This window comes from Podarcis tiliguerta, assembly GCF_965153285.1.
Source record: "Podarcis tiliguerta genome assembly, chromosome: 11".
In the NCBI taxonomy this organism is placed as follows: domain Eukaryota; kingdom Metazoa; phylum Chordata; class Lepidosauria; order Squamata; family Lacertidae; genus Podarcis; species Podarcis tiliguerta.
Genome location: NC_139544.1, coordinates 62,563,794 through 62,582,127, shown reverse-complemented (window position 1 = coordinate 62,582,127; position 18,334 = coordinate 62,563,794). Strand labels below are relative to the sequence as shown.

Sequence of the window (18,334 nt, the reverse complement as noted above, 5' to 3'; positions counted from 1 at the left end):
AACAGGTTGCCAACTTGGTCCACCTGTTCTCTCAAGGAAAGGCTGTCACCCTCCCGGAAGAGGGAGGAGCCCTCCCTGGACAAGGTGAGCCCATCATCCTAGGAGAGGAAGTAGGGGAGCTTGTCATCCCAGGACCACCTGGCAGCTGAAATGTTTGGAGTGGGGAGTGGGCGGGCTCTTCTAAAGGAGGAGCTAGTCAGGGGGACCCCTGCCTCCTTGGAGACCAGGCCTTGGGGAGCCTGAGGGACTTCAGGCAATTTCCCTCGTCACCCATGACCACTGACCAGGCTGGCTGGAACTGAAAGAGTTTGGATTCCCACAATATCTGGAGGGCTGCAGATGTTGTCCACCCCTGGTCTAGATGTTCAAAACTTGGAGGTTGGGAGAGGGTGACCTTAGGGCTGGAGGCACCAGGGAGCATCAAGCATGTAGGACCAGTTGTGATGGTGCGGGGGGGGGGGGGTTGGTTGGTTGGAACTTGTGGGTGCACAGCTGTTTTACGGAGTCACTTGCCTTGTCGGAAGCTGCTAACCCCCTCCCTCTCTCTCTCTCTCTCTCTCTCTCTCTCTCTCTCAGGACAGGACTCAGAGACCAAAAGCACCCCTGAGCGAAGAGCCCTTGATAACCCTGACTCTGCAGAACCACCTCTGTGCCCTAGGCCCCCCAAAAGCCCCAGAAGTCACTGCCCCTCTGGGCACTTGGGGAGAAGCTCTGGATACAAATTGTGTCCTGGTCCTTCAATAACCACCAGATATGAGCCGCCCCCTCGATTTTTAAGGAGATTCAAACCTAACCCCCACCCTGGACCCTCGACCAGCAGTTCTGGACAAGATCCGTGCCCTGGGACCTCCGGGACCTCCGACTCCCAACCTGGACCCTCGACCAGCAGTTCTGGACAAGATCTGTGCCCTGGGACCTCCGGGACCTCCGACTCCCAACCTGGACCCTCGACCAGCAGTTCTGGACAAGATCTGTGCCCTGGGACCTCCGGGAACTCCGACTCCCAACCTGGACCCTCGACCAGCAGTTCTGGACAAGATCTGTGCCCTGGGACCTCCGGGAACTCCGACTCCCAACCTGGACCCTCGACCAGCAGTTCTGGACAAGATCTGTGCCCTGGGACCTCCGGGAACTTCGACTCCCACCCTGGACCCTCGACCAGCAGTTCTGGACAAGATCTGTGCCCTGGGACCTCCGGGAACTTCGACTCCCACCCTGGACCCTCGACCAGCAGTTCTGGACAAGATCCGTGCCCTGGGACCTCCAGGAACTTCGACTCCCACCCTGGACCCTCGACCAGCAGTTCTGGACAAGATCTGTGCCCTGGGACCTCCGGGAACTTCGACTCCCACCCTGGACCCTCGACCAGCAGTTCTGGACAAGATCCGTGCCCTGGGACCTCCGGGAACTCCAGACCTGACTTCCACCCTGGACCCTGGACCAGCAGTTCTGGACAAGATCCGTGCCCTGGGACCTCCGGGAACTCCAGACCTGACTTCCACCCTGGACCCTCGACCAGCAGCTCCAGGCTTGAGCTGCACCCGAGACTCTCAAGAAGCTCCAGACACAATCTACCGGGTGCTGGGCCGGAGAGGAGGCCAAGTTCTGCAATCCCTCTCAGCTCCCCAGCGTCTGGGAGCGACACAAGAGTTTTGCTAGAGGAAGAGGAGCTTGCGTTGATGGAGGAAGACACTCGCAGCTCTGGTGTTCCAAGGGGTTCCTGGGGGAACCTAATTGGCCCCCCGCTCTTGCTGTGCCCCATCCATGGGCTCCCAGTGCTGCATCCTTCCCCATACCCCTCCCCATACCCCCTTCCTCCAGCCCCGTTCCAGCAGGGGCCACGCTTCCCCTGGCCAGATCCTGGGTACCAGCTGCCGCTGCCTGGTGAGGCTTCCTGGGCCCCTGTCTCCAACGCCATGTCTCCCCATTCGCAGCCCCCTCCTGCCTCCTGGGACCCCCTCATGCAGCAGGCTCCGTCTCCCCCTTCCTCCACTCCCTTCCAGCAGCCCCCTGCCCAAGCCGTGCCGTTCATCCCACAGCCTTTTGTGCCTCTGGATTCCTTCCATGCTCCGCCGAGGCCCCAAGGGCACTTCCCACCACCACCTTATGCGCCAGCCCCCCAGGCCTTTCCGAACCAGGGGCCCCAGGCCCCACACCATGCCCAGGGCTTTCCCTGGGCCCATGCCAGGCCAGGGCCATCCTCACTCCACTCTCTCCCATGGCATGGCACTCCTGCATCTCCCCTGGGCATCAGAATCGTCCTCCAGCCCGCCTCTGGGCCACGGAGGTTTCCTTCCGCAATGGAAGCCTCTGCCACAGCCATCTGAGCCAGAGAGCTTCCTGCCCCTGCCTGTCAAAGCACCCCACTTGCGTCCTCGCCCACCCTCCCTGGCAGGGCCTGATCCTGACGGCGTTGAGGCACCGTCCTCTGCTGCTTCTCAGGCTCCGAAGCCCACGACCCAACCTGGGAACCTGGGAGCCCCTCGTCGTCACCTCCCCGGGCCCAGCCGCAGACCCCGCGCCAGCCTCTACCCCTTAGCCCTCTGCCTCCTTTAAAATCCTGCATGGTCCCCAGCGGGGCTGGGGATCAGGCTCTCAGGCTTCCTCCCCCTCCTCCCTTGCCCTCTGGCTCCCCCCCCCCCAGCTTCCAGGACCTCCATCTCAACCTGGGAGCCCTGGGTCGCCCACCTCCCAGCATCCCCCCAGGCTTTGGAAAGCGCTCCCTCCCCTGGCCCCCATCTTGCCTCCTTTGTCACCCTTCCCACTGCCATCTGTTCCTGGTGCTCCAGACTCCCTGGGCACCTCTAGCTGCCACCCCCACCCGCATGGTGCCCCCAGGCCAGCCACTGCGTCTCTGCAGCAGAGTCTGGTGCCCATGTCCCCACCAGGTCACTCTCCATTGTCCCCACTGAAGCCACGGAGCCCTTTCCCCACCTCCCCTTCCTCTCCTCTCTAAGCACAGATTTTTTTTGGGGGGGGGCAGCCCAGGCCAGGGAGGCAGCAGAGCCTTTCCCTCCTTTCCTGTCCCTCTAAGGAGCCAAGCCCTGAGCAGGCTCCCATCTCCCCTTCACTCCATCTTCCACTCACTGCCTGGGCCTCTTGAGCAAAGGTCTCCCGGCCTCCTTGTCCTTTAGCTGCCTCTTGGTGGGAGCCCTTTGGCCTTTCCCCACTGCTGGGCCAGCCTGGGAGCTTATGGGGCAGGAGTCAGACCCCTTGGGGGTTCCCTCTCAGCCCATGACCTGGATGGGTCCACGGGAGGAGATGGGATGTTTTAACCTTTCAGCATGAACCAAGCCACTTCTAGGCGATGTTCTTGCTTTTTAATCACTTGCAACAATAAACGACCTTTTTTATTTTATTGTAAGCACGCTTCTTGGAATCCTTTCCTCCCTCCAGGTAGAAATATCTGAGCCACGAGAGGGTAATGTTAAATGCCAATCTTTGAGAGGTGAGAGACCTCAGGGGCACATGCCCAGGTTGGGTTTCCTTGCAATAAATCTCAGCGGAGACGGGGGTGTCTTCAGTACATATGGTTTTTGTTGGGATGTGAATAGATGCTAGGAGAGAATATATTTATTAGGTATCATCCATCCTCCTTCACCTTTGTGAGTTCAGCAGAGTGCATCCCCTTGCAGCTTAAAAGGGAAGCTTAGATAGGCTACTTTTAGCCTTTTAGTTTAAGTAATCCAGGATGCTCCTGATATTTCCCCCTTTTCAAAAATATTCACACAAACGGTCTGGTCTTGTAAAAGACAAAAGGAACATTTGCTCGCTTGGAATACTTCCTGAAGAGCAACAAATTCAGCATCTTTGCTCAGGCAGCTTCAAATGGTAACTCGGCTCCAAAGGCACACCTAAGTCTAGCTTAAAATGCAGGCAGAGCATGGAGCTCTGACTTGGCAGATGTTCTCACATTGCTGGCAGCATGGAAAGAGAGCGAGAGTGTGTGTGCCCAGGAAGGTGGGAGAATATCTACAGCTATGCCCTCTGCCTGTCAGGGCACAGTGGGAGTCTCTCTCACATAGTTTCCTCTTGCAAACTTGCAGGAAAACTTTGTGTGATTCAACTCCTATCATGTGCCTGTCTAGCAAAACACAAATGGTTGATTTGACTGCATTTTAAATATTGCAGTTTTATTTGCACATGTAGACAACCCGAGCATAAGAGGAAGGAGCTCACAGGATCCACACCCCAACAGATATTAGTCAGTTTTGGATCCAGCACAGAGCAAGCAGGTCTGCGGGTCTCCACCTTCCAGCTCAGCCCTCTCCCACTTTCGCTCTTGTTCTCCTATCTAGCAGCTGCAGAGCGGAGGGGAAGACCTGCCCATTCATTCTGTGTCACAGAGCAACTAGTCAGCCACAACATTTGTTAAAACTGTTGGGATACTGCCGGGGAGATGGGGGCATCAGGCAGGCTCCCAGCTGGCTCCAGCCACCAACCGGCAGCCGGACAATCACCAGTCTCCCTTGGAACAGCATCAGTCAGCGACATGAGCCTCAGATATGTTTAGAGACTTGTGCACGCTCAGTCAGCAGAGTGTGTAAATCTTCTCACAGCAGAAGAGGCGGACAGAGACACGTGTAAGCAGTATATTACAGCATTTTATTCAGCAGCAGGAACAAAGAAAAAAACATGTCTGCTTCCCTTCATCTCCAGCAAAAACAGCTAAATGCAAAAGCAATATACAAATGGAAGTTCCCAGCAGACTGTGCTGGAAGTAAACAGGCATGTGACACACAACAGTCATGCCTGTACCCTTTTAAGGTGGAACGGAACTAAATCCTAACAAAAACTACATTTTGGTTCCTCCCTGCCTCCAATAAGTTACTTGATTCTTCCATTTTATTCCCCTCAGTAAGCCTGCAAGGTAGGTTAGAGAGTGTCTGACTAGCCCAGGTTCACGTAGTGAGTTGAAATCCAAATTCCTGCATTTTTGTGCGTGACAATGCCTTCTGCATGTGGCCACTAGGTGGTACTACTGCCTTTTACGTAAAGTGCTGCAAATTATGGCACCAGCCTAAGGGAACAAAATAATCATGTTGCTTAGAGGAAATGAACAAAAAGTGCCCCTAGGTGCTTTGCAGGAAGGGAAATAAGCAGGACTTTAGCTGAAGGCTCTGTTTATTAAGAGAGAGAAAGAGAGGGAGAGGAGGGGGTGGGAGATTGGGGTGGGGAAGAGACCGCATATTAGCTGAGAGGCAAGGCGTTTAAAACAAAATCGGCTGCATGCAGGAAAGAGAAGTCAAACAGAACATCTGGAGAGGCACTTGCAAGAGAGTTCCAGGAAGGAAATTCTGTGGGGGGTTTAGGAACGGAGGCTCCCACCTAATTGCCAATTGGTCAGACTTTATTCAGCAATGCATTATGGGAGAAAGTCCAAGGAATTGGATAGAGCATTTCCATTAGGACACAAAGTGTATAGGCAAAGTATCCATCCTCCCAGCTGCTCCTTTTACCTAGCCATCTTCTGCCAATACTACACCATCTCTCATCCAGCCACAGCCCATGAAACACAACTTACTCAGCTCCTTCTTCCTCCGTGTCTCAGAAGCCTCCTTGCATCTTATCCGGAGTTCCTTTTCAGCCGTCAGCTGTCAGGCTTCTCTGGATCTTGAGCTGGTTCTTACAAGTCTTGAGATCCAGAGCTTGCATTCTGGAGCAGGTGACATTGGCCTCACTTTACAAGAGACCTAAGAAAAATCCCACCGCAGGCTGGCTTCTCCCCCCACCAGGTGTTTCGGTCTCCAGCACCTATCGGGTCCAGCCAGGTCAGCTGGAATAAGATTGGTAGGTCAAAACATCGGGAGGAGACCCAGCTGGGAGAAGTCCGTTCTAAATGGGGTTTTTTTTTGCATTGGGGCAAAAGAGGCCATGCAGACGGGAGAGGAGAGCCAAGGGAGAGGAGGCTGAGTCCCCAGAGGATGCTGCCTTCTAGCCCAGGACTGTCGACACTGGCTGGCAGCCATGGCTCTCCAGCATTGCAGGGAAGGTGTCTCTTCCCGCCTCTGTCTGGCAAGGATGAGGACTGAACCTGGGACATCTGTCATGGATGCTTTAGCGGAGGTTCCTCATTGCAGGGGGTTGGACTGGATGTCCCTCAGGGTCCCTCCTGTAATAAACAAAATCTGCCCTTATTTCCTTATGCGGGACACAAGAGCCCTTATAGAGTCCTTTGTAGGTTCTCCATCATTCGGAGAAAATAACAGAGGCCAAACAGAATATTGAGAAGCAAAGCAGCTCGTAAGCCTGATCTTTATTGATCTGTTGCAAGAGTTCCTCACTCACCAGACGCAGGAGGGAGGAGGAACCCAGAACCAAGGTGTGCCTATCCTTACATAGACATTTTAAATTCCCTGCCCTGGAGCTCAAGACCACCCCTCCATACATAGAATCATAGAATCATAGAATCATAGAGTTGGAAGAGACCACAAGGGTCATCGAGTCCAACCCCCTGCCAAGCAGGAAACACCATCAGAGCACTCCTGACATATGTTTGTCAAGCCTCTGCTTAAAGACCTCCAAAGAAGGAGACTCCACCACACTCCTTGGCAGCAAATTCCACTGTCGAACAGCTCTTACTGTCAGGAAGTTCTTCCTAATGTTTAGGTGGAATCTTCTTTCTTGTAGTTTGTATCCATTGCTCCGTGTCCGCTTCTCTGGAGCAGCAGAAAACAACCTTTCTCCCTCCTCTATGTGACATCCCTTCATATATTTGAACATGGCTATCATATCACCCCTTAACCTCCTCTTCTCCAGGCTAAACATGCCCAGCTCCCTTAGCCGATCCTCATAAGGCATTGTTTCCAGGCCTTTGACCATTTTGGTTGCCCTCCTCTGTACACGTTCTAGTTTGTCAGTGTCCTTCTTGAACTGTGGTGCCCAGAACTGGACACAGTACTCCAGTACATCATACATACATCACAGAAGAGGCGGTCTACAGCAGAAATCTGAGTGTGTTGTTTTTCCTGTTTGCAAGGTTATCTAATAATGCCTTATCTGATTGCCTTTCCTGGTAGTCTGGCCATTTTTGAGATGGTGATTTCCCAATTCCTGAGACAATGGGAAGGTTCCCTCACCCCCTACCTTCTTGCAGAGAAAACATTTGGTCAGTTTGAATGGTTTCAGGGTGGTCTTCCTGTGCTGCTCCAGACGTGTGATCCAGATATCTATGTGTGTGCCTGGTTGGTACATATATGAACATTTATTATATATATATATATATATAAGACCTTTTTTATTTCACTCCCAACCCTACAATTCCATGATTCTGCATGCAGAGCAGGTGCTCCCCGCTCTGAGAGGCGCTTGTTAGATGAATGGGAGGCCTGCGGTGGAGAACAGAGACAAAGCAAGACTAAAGCTCAGGAGTGTTTAAATTCATTAGCATGAAACAATAGCGGGAAAGGTGAGCGGAAGTACGGAGGTGTAACCAGATTAATGCACGGAGAATTAAGTGAGAAGATGAGAAGCGATAATCGGTTGGAGCTGAGCAAGAGGAATACGATTAAGCAGGATATTACCATAGTCAACAAGAGAGAGTGATTGTGTAGGACTAGGTAACAAAGGAGACGTTTCAGAAACATGGCACACAGGATGGGTGTCGGGAGGAGAGAGGCATGTTGCTCTTGCAGCGAAAATGACAAAAAAGAGGCTCATTGCGCCTTTAAACCAGCAAATGCATCATGGCATAAGCTGGTTCCCAAAGTGGGCGGAACGACCCACTGGGGGGTGAAGTGGGATTACAGGTGTGGGGGGGGGGCACGCTAAGGGGCGAGGGGGGCAGGGGGTGGCAGGGGGCACTGGAGGTGTCCATGACTATCGGACTGAAAAGCCAGCATCACTGGGTTGAGTTCATCAGTTTTGTTAAATTAATTAGACTGAACGGTTTTAATTGGATTTTGAATCAATATGCAATTAATTGTTACTGCTTTGGGTTTTATTGCCTTATTATCTTGCTCAGTGGGTCATGCAAACTGCTCTTCTGAATAATGCTTTTTAATAGGGTACGGTGCAAAGCACGGGGGATAAATATGTAGACCCATGGGGAGGGGCCCCTGGAAAAGTTTGGGGACCACTGAACCAGAGGCTGTTTCATCACACCCCCAAAGGCCACAAAAGTGTGTGCTGCAATAAGTGAGTTAGTCCTGAAGGTGCCACAAGACGTTTCCTCCTCCTCACACTGTACGTAATGTTATAGGCACGATACTGCTCTGAAATCAAGCAAATGTTGACATGGGGAACCTTTGCCACTTGAGTGAGCTTTCATCCCAGTCACCAAAGGCAGAGGGGAGACCTCTACCACTATCCGAAAGGAGAAAGAGGCCCACGTCTTGACCAATAACCCCCTTGGCAGGTCAGTTGTTCTCCAAAACCTAATCCCTGGTGTTCTGCATTCCTCTGGAAAAACCACTTTCTGAATTGCAAAACCATGCATTCAGGCTCCCACCTAGAATTTGCTCAGTACTGCTTCTGCCGGATGTTAATTTTTACGTTCCTTCTCCAGACATCTGCTGCAAAGTCTCTTTCTGGCTGGGGGAGCTGCCCTATATTATCCTGCCTCTCTGAAGTGCCTTCTCAGGAAAGCCCGCTGTTGAAATATTGACGCGTCTTCTGCAGCGCTCGAGAGTCCCTGGCGGGCCGTGATGGACGAGGCTGCCTTCCTGGTGCCCTCAATGGTCGTGCTTCAAACCAGAAGTTCCCTTTCAGTCCTGAGTAGTGCTTTCCCCCTCTGGGGTACGCATACCCCAAAACATTTTGTGAATCTAAGTTTGGCCTCATTGAGGGTGGTATTTCAATACGAGTAGGAAAATGAGAGTACCCCTAAACATTTTTTTTAGAAAAAAAGCACTGGTCCTGAGCATGTGACATGGGATGTCAGGGAAGAAATCTGGTTCCCGATGGAAGAAGGGGAGCCAACCGAGCTTGTTTCTAGCTCTGGCTGTGCCTGAATTCTAGCCAGGCAAAAACACCAGATGAGGGGGACTCCCAAGGGCCACATAAAGATGGTCAGAGGGCCTCATTCGAAGTTCTCAGCTTTCCCATGCCTGCTTTGGGTGCTCTCCATCCTTGCAGAAGGAGGGGTTGTGGGCCAGTTCCCAGGGCCAGTCCTGCTGTTAGGCAGCTGCCTCAGGTGGCAGATGCTGAGAGATGGTGTGTGTGTGTGTGTGTGTGTGTGTGTGTGTGTGTGTGTGTTTGCAACCTGTCCTGCACCCCCAGCCAGCCACCCATGTCCCATCACCCGCCTTGAAGTAATATTCAACTCGGCCACTTCCAGGACTGTTCCCAGCTCTGTCTTTGTGGCCACAGGCTAGCGTGGCACATGCATGTTCCTCACCAGAGGATGATAGCGACGACATGAATGTGTGAATGAATCACGACAATGCCACCGCCTCAGACAGAGCTTCCTTGGCACCCATCATCACCTCAAATGCACGGAGGCTGCCCCGTGGGGGCCAGTTCACACATTTGGCTGTGAGTCATCAAGCGATGAGCAATGGCGTGGGACGCGCATTGATGCGCTGGTGCAGAGCTGCCTTCGGGAGGATGCTGGTCTGGAGCTGGCAAAAAGCTTTGGAGTGAGCCTGAAGATGGGACTCTTTGTGGAAGATCCTTGAGGGTTGGGGGGGGGGGATCACATCAGTCTGGACTGGAGTGGGGTGCATATTCTGCTCCCATGGGCAGAGGTCACAATTGCACTGTGTGTCTGTCCATGTCTCGACTTCAGAGTTGCCTAGCATGAGGTGTAAGGATTGCATGTGAGAATCACAGACCTGCATGCAAACCACACACACTTCAGAACAATGGTTATCTATCTCATCCAAACACCAGTGTCCAAAATGTTAGCTTTCAAGTTTACCCTCCAATGTCAAGTTTCTAGGCCTCATGGCAAGGAGATGAGACTGAAAAGATATTGGGCCATGCCGAGTGAAATCCCAGAAGCTGGAGGAGGGAGGGAGGGAGGGAGGGAGAGGATTTTTGGTGGTGGGCCAAAGTTTTGGATGTCTCCTACCCCACCAGAATAAATTGTGCAAAAACCCTCAGGCTTAATGGTTCAACCCCCAGAATAACACTGCGAAAATCAGGAAAAACTATGCAAAAACCAAACGTGCTCAATGTACATCATTTATTCAGATCACAGAATTTGGGTTTCCTTGGTACAGAACTGAGCAGGAGCAGTGGGAGGGCAAAGGAAGAGAGAGGAGTCTAGACTTCCTGCAGTCCTGCTCATGGGTTTACTCATCTTTGCAGAGTCCTCTGAAAAAGGCCCCCTAAAGATTATTGAACGAGTTTAAGAAACAAGTTCTGTGCAACTTGAGAGCTCTACGTCTGCCCTGCACATGTTTGGCTGGTCCTTTGGCTTTGACCAATATGGCTACTTCTCTGGGATGCATTATGTGCAACATGGCCGATTCTTATCCTAAGGTGAGGCCATCCCCTCCAGTTGGGTCTGGCCTGCTCTGGCTCGGGGAGGCTCTGCTGGGCAACCGTGGCAAAGTCCGAGTTGCCACCTTCTGTTCCGCCAAGTGCAGAGGGGCCTCCTCTGCGGCCACTCTCTGTGGGAGGCCCTCTCTCCCAAAACTGGAACCCAACGGGGGCTCTCCATTCAACAAAACTGGAGGGCGTTGGATTCAGAACAGACAAGAACGACTTCTTCACACAACACAAAAGTTAAACCATGGATTTGGCTACCACGAGATGCAGCAGTGGCCACCCACTTGGGTGGCCTTGAAAGCAGGTTGAGCAAATGAATGGAGGATAAGGCAATTGATGGCCACCAGTCCTGATAGTTCCCCATCCTGTATATAGATCACCTCCAGGATTAGAAGCCATCAGCCTCTGTCCCTTCCGCTGGGCTTCCTGTAATGGGCATCTGGTTGGTCGCTATGGGAGGACGATGTGGGACTAGATGCGGCCCCTTTGGCTTGATCCAGCTGCAGCCAGCCGCTCTTCTGAAGATGGAAGGGAGAGAGGCAGACACCTTGAGGGGTTTCATGCCCCTGGCCATGTCTGGGTGCTGGGGGGATCCAGGTGAGTTGGCCTGGGACAACAGGAACGTGAGAGGGGCATCACCAAAATACAGGGCAAATGCTCATCGCAAAAGGATGGGAAATCCTGGCCACTGTGCGTGTTGGATAAGGAGGTTTCTCTCTCAGTGGGTGCAGCTGCTTTGGCAGAGGGTGAAAGAGGATGGGATGGGGGCCAAGGCTGACCAGCTGTCTTGCTTCCCCCAAGGTACAGCACATTTCTCCAAGTGGGTGGGGAGACTGGGTTGGCTTAAAGCCCTTGCAAGACCGCTCCCTAGAGGGGGGAGGTCTCCCCCAGGCTCCTTCCTGGCACTATTCAGCCATTGCTCTTCCACTGTAATCTACAAGCCATGTTGTGTTCTTGCTGACTTGGCTGCTGTGTGAAGGGGTGGGGAAGGGCCAGGTCACCTGACCAGCCACTGAAGCTCAGGGCACATTGGCTCTCACTTGGCAGGGATCCAGCAGGACCCTTCTTCCCGTCTTGCACGGCCCAGGATTGAGGCCGAGTTAAATAGGAACAGCCAACAGCGAGTCAACAACGTGATGCAGCAGCAGAAAAAGCTAATGCTGTTCTAGGCTGCATCTACAGAAGTCTAGGGTCCAGGTCAAGGGAAGTTACCGTCCTGTTCTATTCTGCCTCAGTCAGATCAGGCCACCCCTGGAGTCCTGTGTCCAACTCTGGGCATCACAATTTAAGAAGGATGTTGACAAGCTGGAAGGTGTGAAGAGCAGGGCAACCAGGGTGATTAAGGGGCTGGAAACCAAGCCTGATGAGGAATGGTTGAAAGAGCTGGGTATGTTTAGCCTGGAAAAGAGGAGACTGAGAGGAAACAGGATAGTCATCTTCAAATATCTCAAGGGCTGTCACATGGAGCAAGCTTGTTTTCCCCTGGTCTGGAGGGGAGGACCAGAACGGATGGAATCAAGAGACAGGAAAGGAGATTCCGACTAAACATCAGGAAGAACCCCTTGACAGTGGAGTGGGCTTCCTCAGGAGGTGATGGAAGCTCCTTCATTGGAGGTAAAAGCAGAGGACAGGGCAGGATGGCCTCTTGTAAGGTTTCCCCAGAGGCCACTAGCTGCTCTAAGTTAACGGAGTACAAGAGCAGAAAATACATGGAGGCTCCACCTGCCTTCTGTTCTTACTTACAACCCCTCTGGGGAGCAGGTGCAACCTGCCAGCTTCCTCCCTCTTCATCTCAGAGTTGCCCCTGTAGAAGTGGAATCAGCCACCTCTGGCGCCACCTGCTGTTGGTCTTCCTGCGTCCTGCCCTACCAGTCCCAATGGGCACCAGTGGGCATCGCTGCTAGATGGACCCTCAGCCTGATGGGCCCATATCCCAGGTGGTTCATGTATTCTTCACTCTGTTCTCCAGGCTGAGCTATCGGGAGCCTTCATGGGAGTAGAAACCACTCAAAAAAGGACAGGGGAAGCATGTTCAGCCTTGGCCAGAAGGTAGCGTCTCCCTGTTCTGCTGAAGTGCGAAACCTCTTCCTGGGGCCATCTCCTAGAGATGCAGAAATAGGACTCTCGGGAATTCCCCTTGCAGGGTTTTCCAGGTCCTTAGGGGCCAGGATCCACAGCAGTGGCTGTAAATATGACAATTTGGCAGGGTGGTGGTGGACAAAGAGTGGGGATTTGGGTCTGGCAAATAACTCTATTTTGTGGCGATGAGCCTGTGCTCTGTCTAGCTAGCACTTCCATTTTCAGCTTGCAAAGGCCACTACTGAGAGGTGAAACTGCAAGATCCTGCAGTCAGCCCATGAGCTCGGCACTCTCTCAGCTATGCAAGGGCCAAGTTGTCAGTTCTAGTTTCTCTCACTTTCTCGTTTTTCCAATCTTCTGTTCGGTTCGACACATTTCAAGAGCAGTTTGAGAATTGTTGACTTTCAGGCGTCCTCATGAAATTTCATCAGCATCAGCCTGCCTGCGCATATTACATGGCTGGGGAACCGCATGGCAAAAATCCAGAGAAGTGTGAATTTGGAGGAACAACTGTCTTTTGATTCCTCATGTTGTCTAGAAAAGCCAGGCAAGCTCAACTTTAAATGGGAACTGAACAGATTTCCTCCCTCCCTATTGAAAATCGAGTGTGTTCTCTGCCTGTAGCTGATTCCTCCCCTCCCCTTGCAATAGCTAATAACAAACTAGAATGCAACAGGGGACTTTGTGGGGGGTTGGTTTGGACGACCCTTGGGGGTCCCAAGCCTACAATTCTATGATTCTGTGATTTCTTGACCAGGAGCCCAATGCTGAGGCTTTCATTTTGTCAGTGGCCATTCAGGAAGGTGCTGAGATGAGCAGATGCCCAGGAACCCTGGAACTTGGCTGCGATGCACAAGCTCTTTGGCCCTGCCTGCTGGATAATGAGAAGGCTGAGGAACGCTTGAGTTTTCTTTTGGCTCTAAGCAGGAGCTGTGAGGTGCAGCTGGAGGATCTGAACTGTTTTATGAACTGGCCAACCTGGAAGTGAAATGTCTACGTTTTAAACCGATTGATAAAAAAGGGGGTGTCCCTGCCCAATGATGCAGCCAGGGCCCTGCCTATAGGTCTCTGTGGGTGTGTAGGGAGAGATTCAGAGAAGGGGGTGAGGGGAGGGAAGTGATGGGCAAAGGGGCCAAATGCTTTGCCCTCCATCATCACCAATCTCCTGGCTGCTTTCTGGCTTGTGTCGTTTGGCTGCTCCAGCAATCAAGAAGTTTCGCCCGTGTCAATCCAGATGGCTTGGCAGGATCGTGGACACCTTCCTGCTCTTCCCAGCAAGGCAAGTCTGTTTGTCTCTGACCGCCTGCCCCCTTGCCAAGCGTGCCCCTATGCCAACGGCTTCAGGTGGATGGCAGGGCTGTTGGGCCGGGCGGCGAGGATGTAGATGGTGCTCTCTCGCAGGAAAGTAGGCCAGTTGATGGTCCGGCTGTGAAGGAAACAGAGGGAGGGAAAAGCTTAGCAGGATGGAGCTCCCAGCAGATGCCAGCCCAAGAGCAAGGCTTAGCCTTCCCCTGGCCTGGAACCTCTGGCAGTTCTCAAAGGCAGCTCCCAGAAGAAATTTAAAGAGTATTTAGCTAAATATTGTGATGCAAGATAATTAGAAAATTCTTGGAAGCAACAAATAGGCTTAGGGGTAGATTAAGAATATGTGGCAGTAAATATTAAGGATTAGAATATTAATAAAAGAGAGAAGGATATTAAAAGAATGAGTGAATATTATTAGAAATATGAATTTGGAGAACTGCTATACAGGGGTTATAATGAAATTAAGATAGATGGGATTTGAGGAAGTCAGCTATCATGAGAATTAGAGATTTGAAGTAAGAATTGTTTTGTGTGTTTTTCTTTTCTTGTTGTGTGTTTTGTAATGTTTTCTCTTTTTCTATGTGATAAATATGGAAACCAATATTATTATTTTTTTTAAAAAAGACAGCTCCCAGAAGCCCCAGCCAGCATGGCTATGTAATGCCAGGCATGATGGGAGTTGTAGTCCAATATACTTGCCAGGCTTGGGCATGAGGCAGCCCAGCAAGCCAGCTTGCCCCCCAGGGCGGAGAGTCCAGTGCTGACCTCCTAGAGAAAGCCAAAGCCACAACTGTGTGACGTAACTGGTGTGGGGCAAGGGGTCCTGCCCCCTCGGCTGTGAAGCTCACTGGGTGGCCCTGGGCCAGTCACGCCTCTCAGCCTTACCTACCTCCCAGGGTTGTTGTGGGGGGATTCTGTGAGGGGGGTGGGGAGTTTCCCTTTGACAAAGTGCAAGATCATGGCAATGAAAATAATGAATAGAGCTGGGGCAATGACACAACCCTAACACCTGATCCCACTGTGAATGGGTCACTGTGAATGGGCGCCATTGTTATCTGCGCTAGAATTGGCCTCAGACTCATTGTTAAATCCGTGTTTATGGAAGACAATCTTACTCGGCTACGAGGGATCACAGATGAAGAAGATGAAGCAGAATAAGAAGAAGAAGAGGAAGAAGAAGAAAAATGTGAGGATGGGGAGAACCATGTCTGCCCCACCTTGAGCTCCTTGGAGGAAAAGGTGGGGCAGAAAGACAATTAATAATAATAATAATGAAAGCCCCCAGCAATGTGGGGCACCTTAACCTCCCTGGGGAGGGAGATGTGTGGCCACTGGCTTCTCAGCCAGCCCTTCTCTCCCCTCCTCTTTTTCCTCTTCCCATTTCCTCCCCCCCCCCATCATCCCAGTCCCGCCTTCCCCCTCTCCCTTGACTCTGGTCGCAGCAAGCAGAGAGTTGCTATTAAATTACTCCTCCACTTTCACCCACTTTCCCTTCACATAGGTGGCACATATGGTTCTCTGCCTTCCCATCTGACCCTCATGACAATCCTGAGAGGTAGGCCAGGCTGAGAGGTGGTGCCTGGCCCACGTGAGCCAGCGTTATGTGGCTGAGTGGTGATTCGAACCCTGGGTTCTCTCTCAGGTTCTGTGCTCATAGAATCAATCATAGGATTAGGTTAGAAGGGATCCTGAGGATCATCTAGTCCAACCCCTTGCAACGCAGGAATGTGCAGCTGTCCCGTATGGGGATTGAACCCGCAATGTTGATGTCATCAGCTCCAGGCCCTAAGCAACTGAGCTACTCTAACCATTAGACCACACAGCCTTATTGTACTTGACTACCTCACCCTACTCCAGGGAGGAGCGGTTCTTGGGAGTCAAGTTTGCTCGCCCATCCATCTGTCCAGGGCCTGAGGAGCAGGCAGAGATGCCCGCCTTTGCTCTTATGCCAATCTGCTCCAGGCCCGAGTGACAGTTCGTTGGCAGGCAGGCCTGGCGAGAGAGACAGCGCCGGCAGAACCAGGCAGATGGTTGGAGAAACGTCTCATTGCAGGATGGCTCCCATCTCATTTCGGATCCCACCGAGGCCTCGGCTCACAAGCAGCCCCCTCCCAGCTGTGCCTCTCCCTCTCGCCCACCTCTCCCCACCCGAACCGGGAGTCATCTCCCCCCCAACTGGAAAGATGCTTAGGGTTTGCCTTGCTGCCAACAGTCGCCATGGAAACCCGGGAGCCTGAGCGCGGCTCCTAATGAGGCAGAGCGATATTGCAAGTGTTGGCACATCTCTCCAACATTTAGGAAAGTCAGGAGTGACATTACGGCAGTGGAAACTGAGGCAGCAGTTGGCGGCAGCGATGCTTCCGAATACCAGTTGCTGGAAACAGCAGGAGGGGAGAGTTGTTCTTCTGCCTGGTTCCTGCTTGTGGGTTTTGCACATCTGGCTGGCCATTGTGAGAAAAAGAGGCTGGATTAGGTGGGCCAGTGGTCTGATCCTGCAGGCTCTTTTTAGATTACTGTGTGAGGAGGGATCAGGCGAAGAACCCGGGGTGCCTGCAGATAATCGCTCAAAGACTGGAGAACATAATCCAGGCTTCCTGAGCTTCAGAACCAGTATGTGACCCACAGACAGAGGATAAGTCCTGGGTGCCGTCCCAGAATCTGGAACCAAGCCTGATGAGGAATGGCTGAAGGAGTTGGGGATGTTTAGCCTGTAGAATAGAAGACTGAGAGGAAATATGATAGGTAAAGGGTAAAGGGACCCCTGACCATAGGTCCAGTCACGGACATCTCTGGGGTTGCGGCGCTCATCTTGCTTTATTGGCCGAGGGAGCAGACGTACAGCTTCCAGGTCATGTGGCCAGCATGACTAAGGCGCTTCTGGCGAAACCAGAGCAGCGCACAGAAACGCCATTTACCTTCCCGCCAGAGTGGTACCTATTTATCTACTTGCACTTTGACGTGCTTTCAAACTGCTAGGTTGGCAGGAGCAGGGACCGAGCAACGGGAGCTCACCCCGTCGCGGGGATTCGAACCGCCGACCTTCTGATCGGCAAGTCCTAGGCTCTGTGGTTTAACCCACAGCACCAGCATATGATAGCCATCTTCAAATATCTGAAGGGCTCTCATACGGAAGATGGAGCCAGATGGTTTTCCCTTGCTCCAGAGTGGATCCCCTGAACCAGTGGATTCAAATGACAAGAAAGGAGATTCTGACTAAACATTCGGAAGAGCTTTCTGGCGGCAAGAGCCAGTTGACAGTGGAACAGGCTCACCTGGGAGGTGGTAGAGGCTGAAGGGCCACCTCTCAGGGATTCTTTAGCTGCAATTCCTGCATTGCAGGGGGTTGGACTAGATGGCCACTGGGGGATCCCTTCCCACTCTACAGTAGATTTCCCAGTCAGTGAGGCACCTGCAGTGGTTTCTTCATCTGAAGCAGTCTAGTCTTAGCTGGATCCTGCCAAATGCTTCTTCTGAGCTTGCAGACTCTGTTGGAGGCCCCTCCCTGGCACCCTTTAAGGACAGACTACCTGCCTGGTGACCTGCTTACCTCGGTTCCTCTGGTTCTGCGTTCAGCAGCACCTGGTCCTGGCTTGCGTTGCTGGCTGGGCTGCTCTCTGAGATGGGGCCCACGTGGCTGATGCTGTAAGGGAGCAAAGGGCACCCCCAGGGTTACATCACCCTAACCAGCAGCCTGATGAAGGACTCTGGCCACAGGTGCCCCACAAACAGCACCCCAAGGTCACCTGTGGCATTGCGAAGATCATGGCAATGGTGCCGCGCTTGGGGTGGGGGAGGCCTGGCCTCTCCCCCAGGTCAAGAAGACTTTGCAAAGGTGCCCCAAACTCCCAACAGGTTGGAGAAAAACCAGGCAGACACCCAGAATGCTCAGGCCAAGGGGAAGAGCTTCTGCTTAATAATAATAATAATAATAATAATAATAATAATAATAATAATAAATTTTATTTTACCCTGCCCTCCCTGGCCAGAGCTGGGCTCAGGACAGCTAACACCAGTAAAATTACAGTACAGTGGGACCTCTGGTTGTGAACGGGATCCGTTCCGGAGGCCCGTTCGCAACCTGAAAGGAATGCAACCCACGTCTGCGTGTGCGCGGGTCACGATTCGCCGCTTCTGCACATGCACATGATGTCATTTTGCATGTCTGCGCATGCACGAGCTGCGAAACCCAGAAGTAACCCTTTTCAGTACTTCTGGGTCGTCGCAGGATGCAACCTGAATACGCTCAACCTGAAGCAAACGTAACATGAGGTATGACTGTAGAAACATAATAGGAAAAAAACAAACCCAATTTAAAATACAGGTTAAAATGCAATTTTTAATACAGCCTCATTTTAAAAGTCAAAACCACAAGGGGGGAGGGAAACATAAGGGTCAGACTGAGTCCAAGCCAAAGGCCAGGCGGAACAGCTCTGTCTTGCAGGCCCTGCGGAAAGATGTTGAGTCCCTCAGGGCCCTGGTCTCTTGTGACAGAGCGTTCCACCAAGTCGTGGCCAGT

At 52.3% G+C, this 18,334-nt stretch overlaps 1 protein-coding gene across 1 annotated transcript in view; it reads right to left on the bottom strand.

Annotated features, from left to right (window-relative positions):
* Positions 1-11,397: 11,397 nt before the first annotated feature.
* Positions 11,398-18,334, bottom strand: part of PHF24 (PHD finger protein 24) — a 33,394-nt gene continuing 26,457 nt past the window's right edge. Inside the window, exons 7-8 of the mRNA XM_083403110.1 lie at positions 17,366-17,458; positions 11,398-13,939 (exon numbers count right to left, since the gene is read on the bottom strand). Coding sequence (XP_083259236.1) covers positions 13,840-13,939; positions 17,366-17,458 — 193 coding nt within the window. The 3' untranslated portion in view covers positions 11,398-13,839. The remainder of the gene's footprint in view (positions 13,940-17,365; positions 17,459-18,334) is intronic.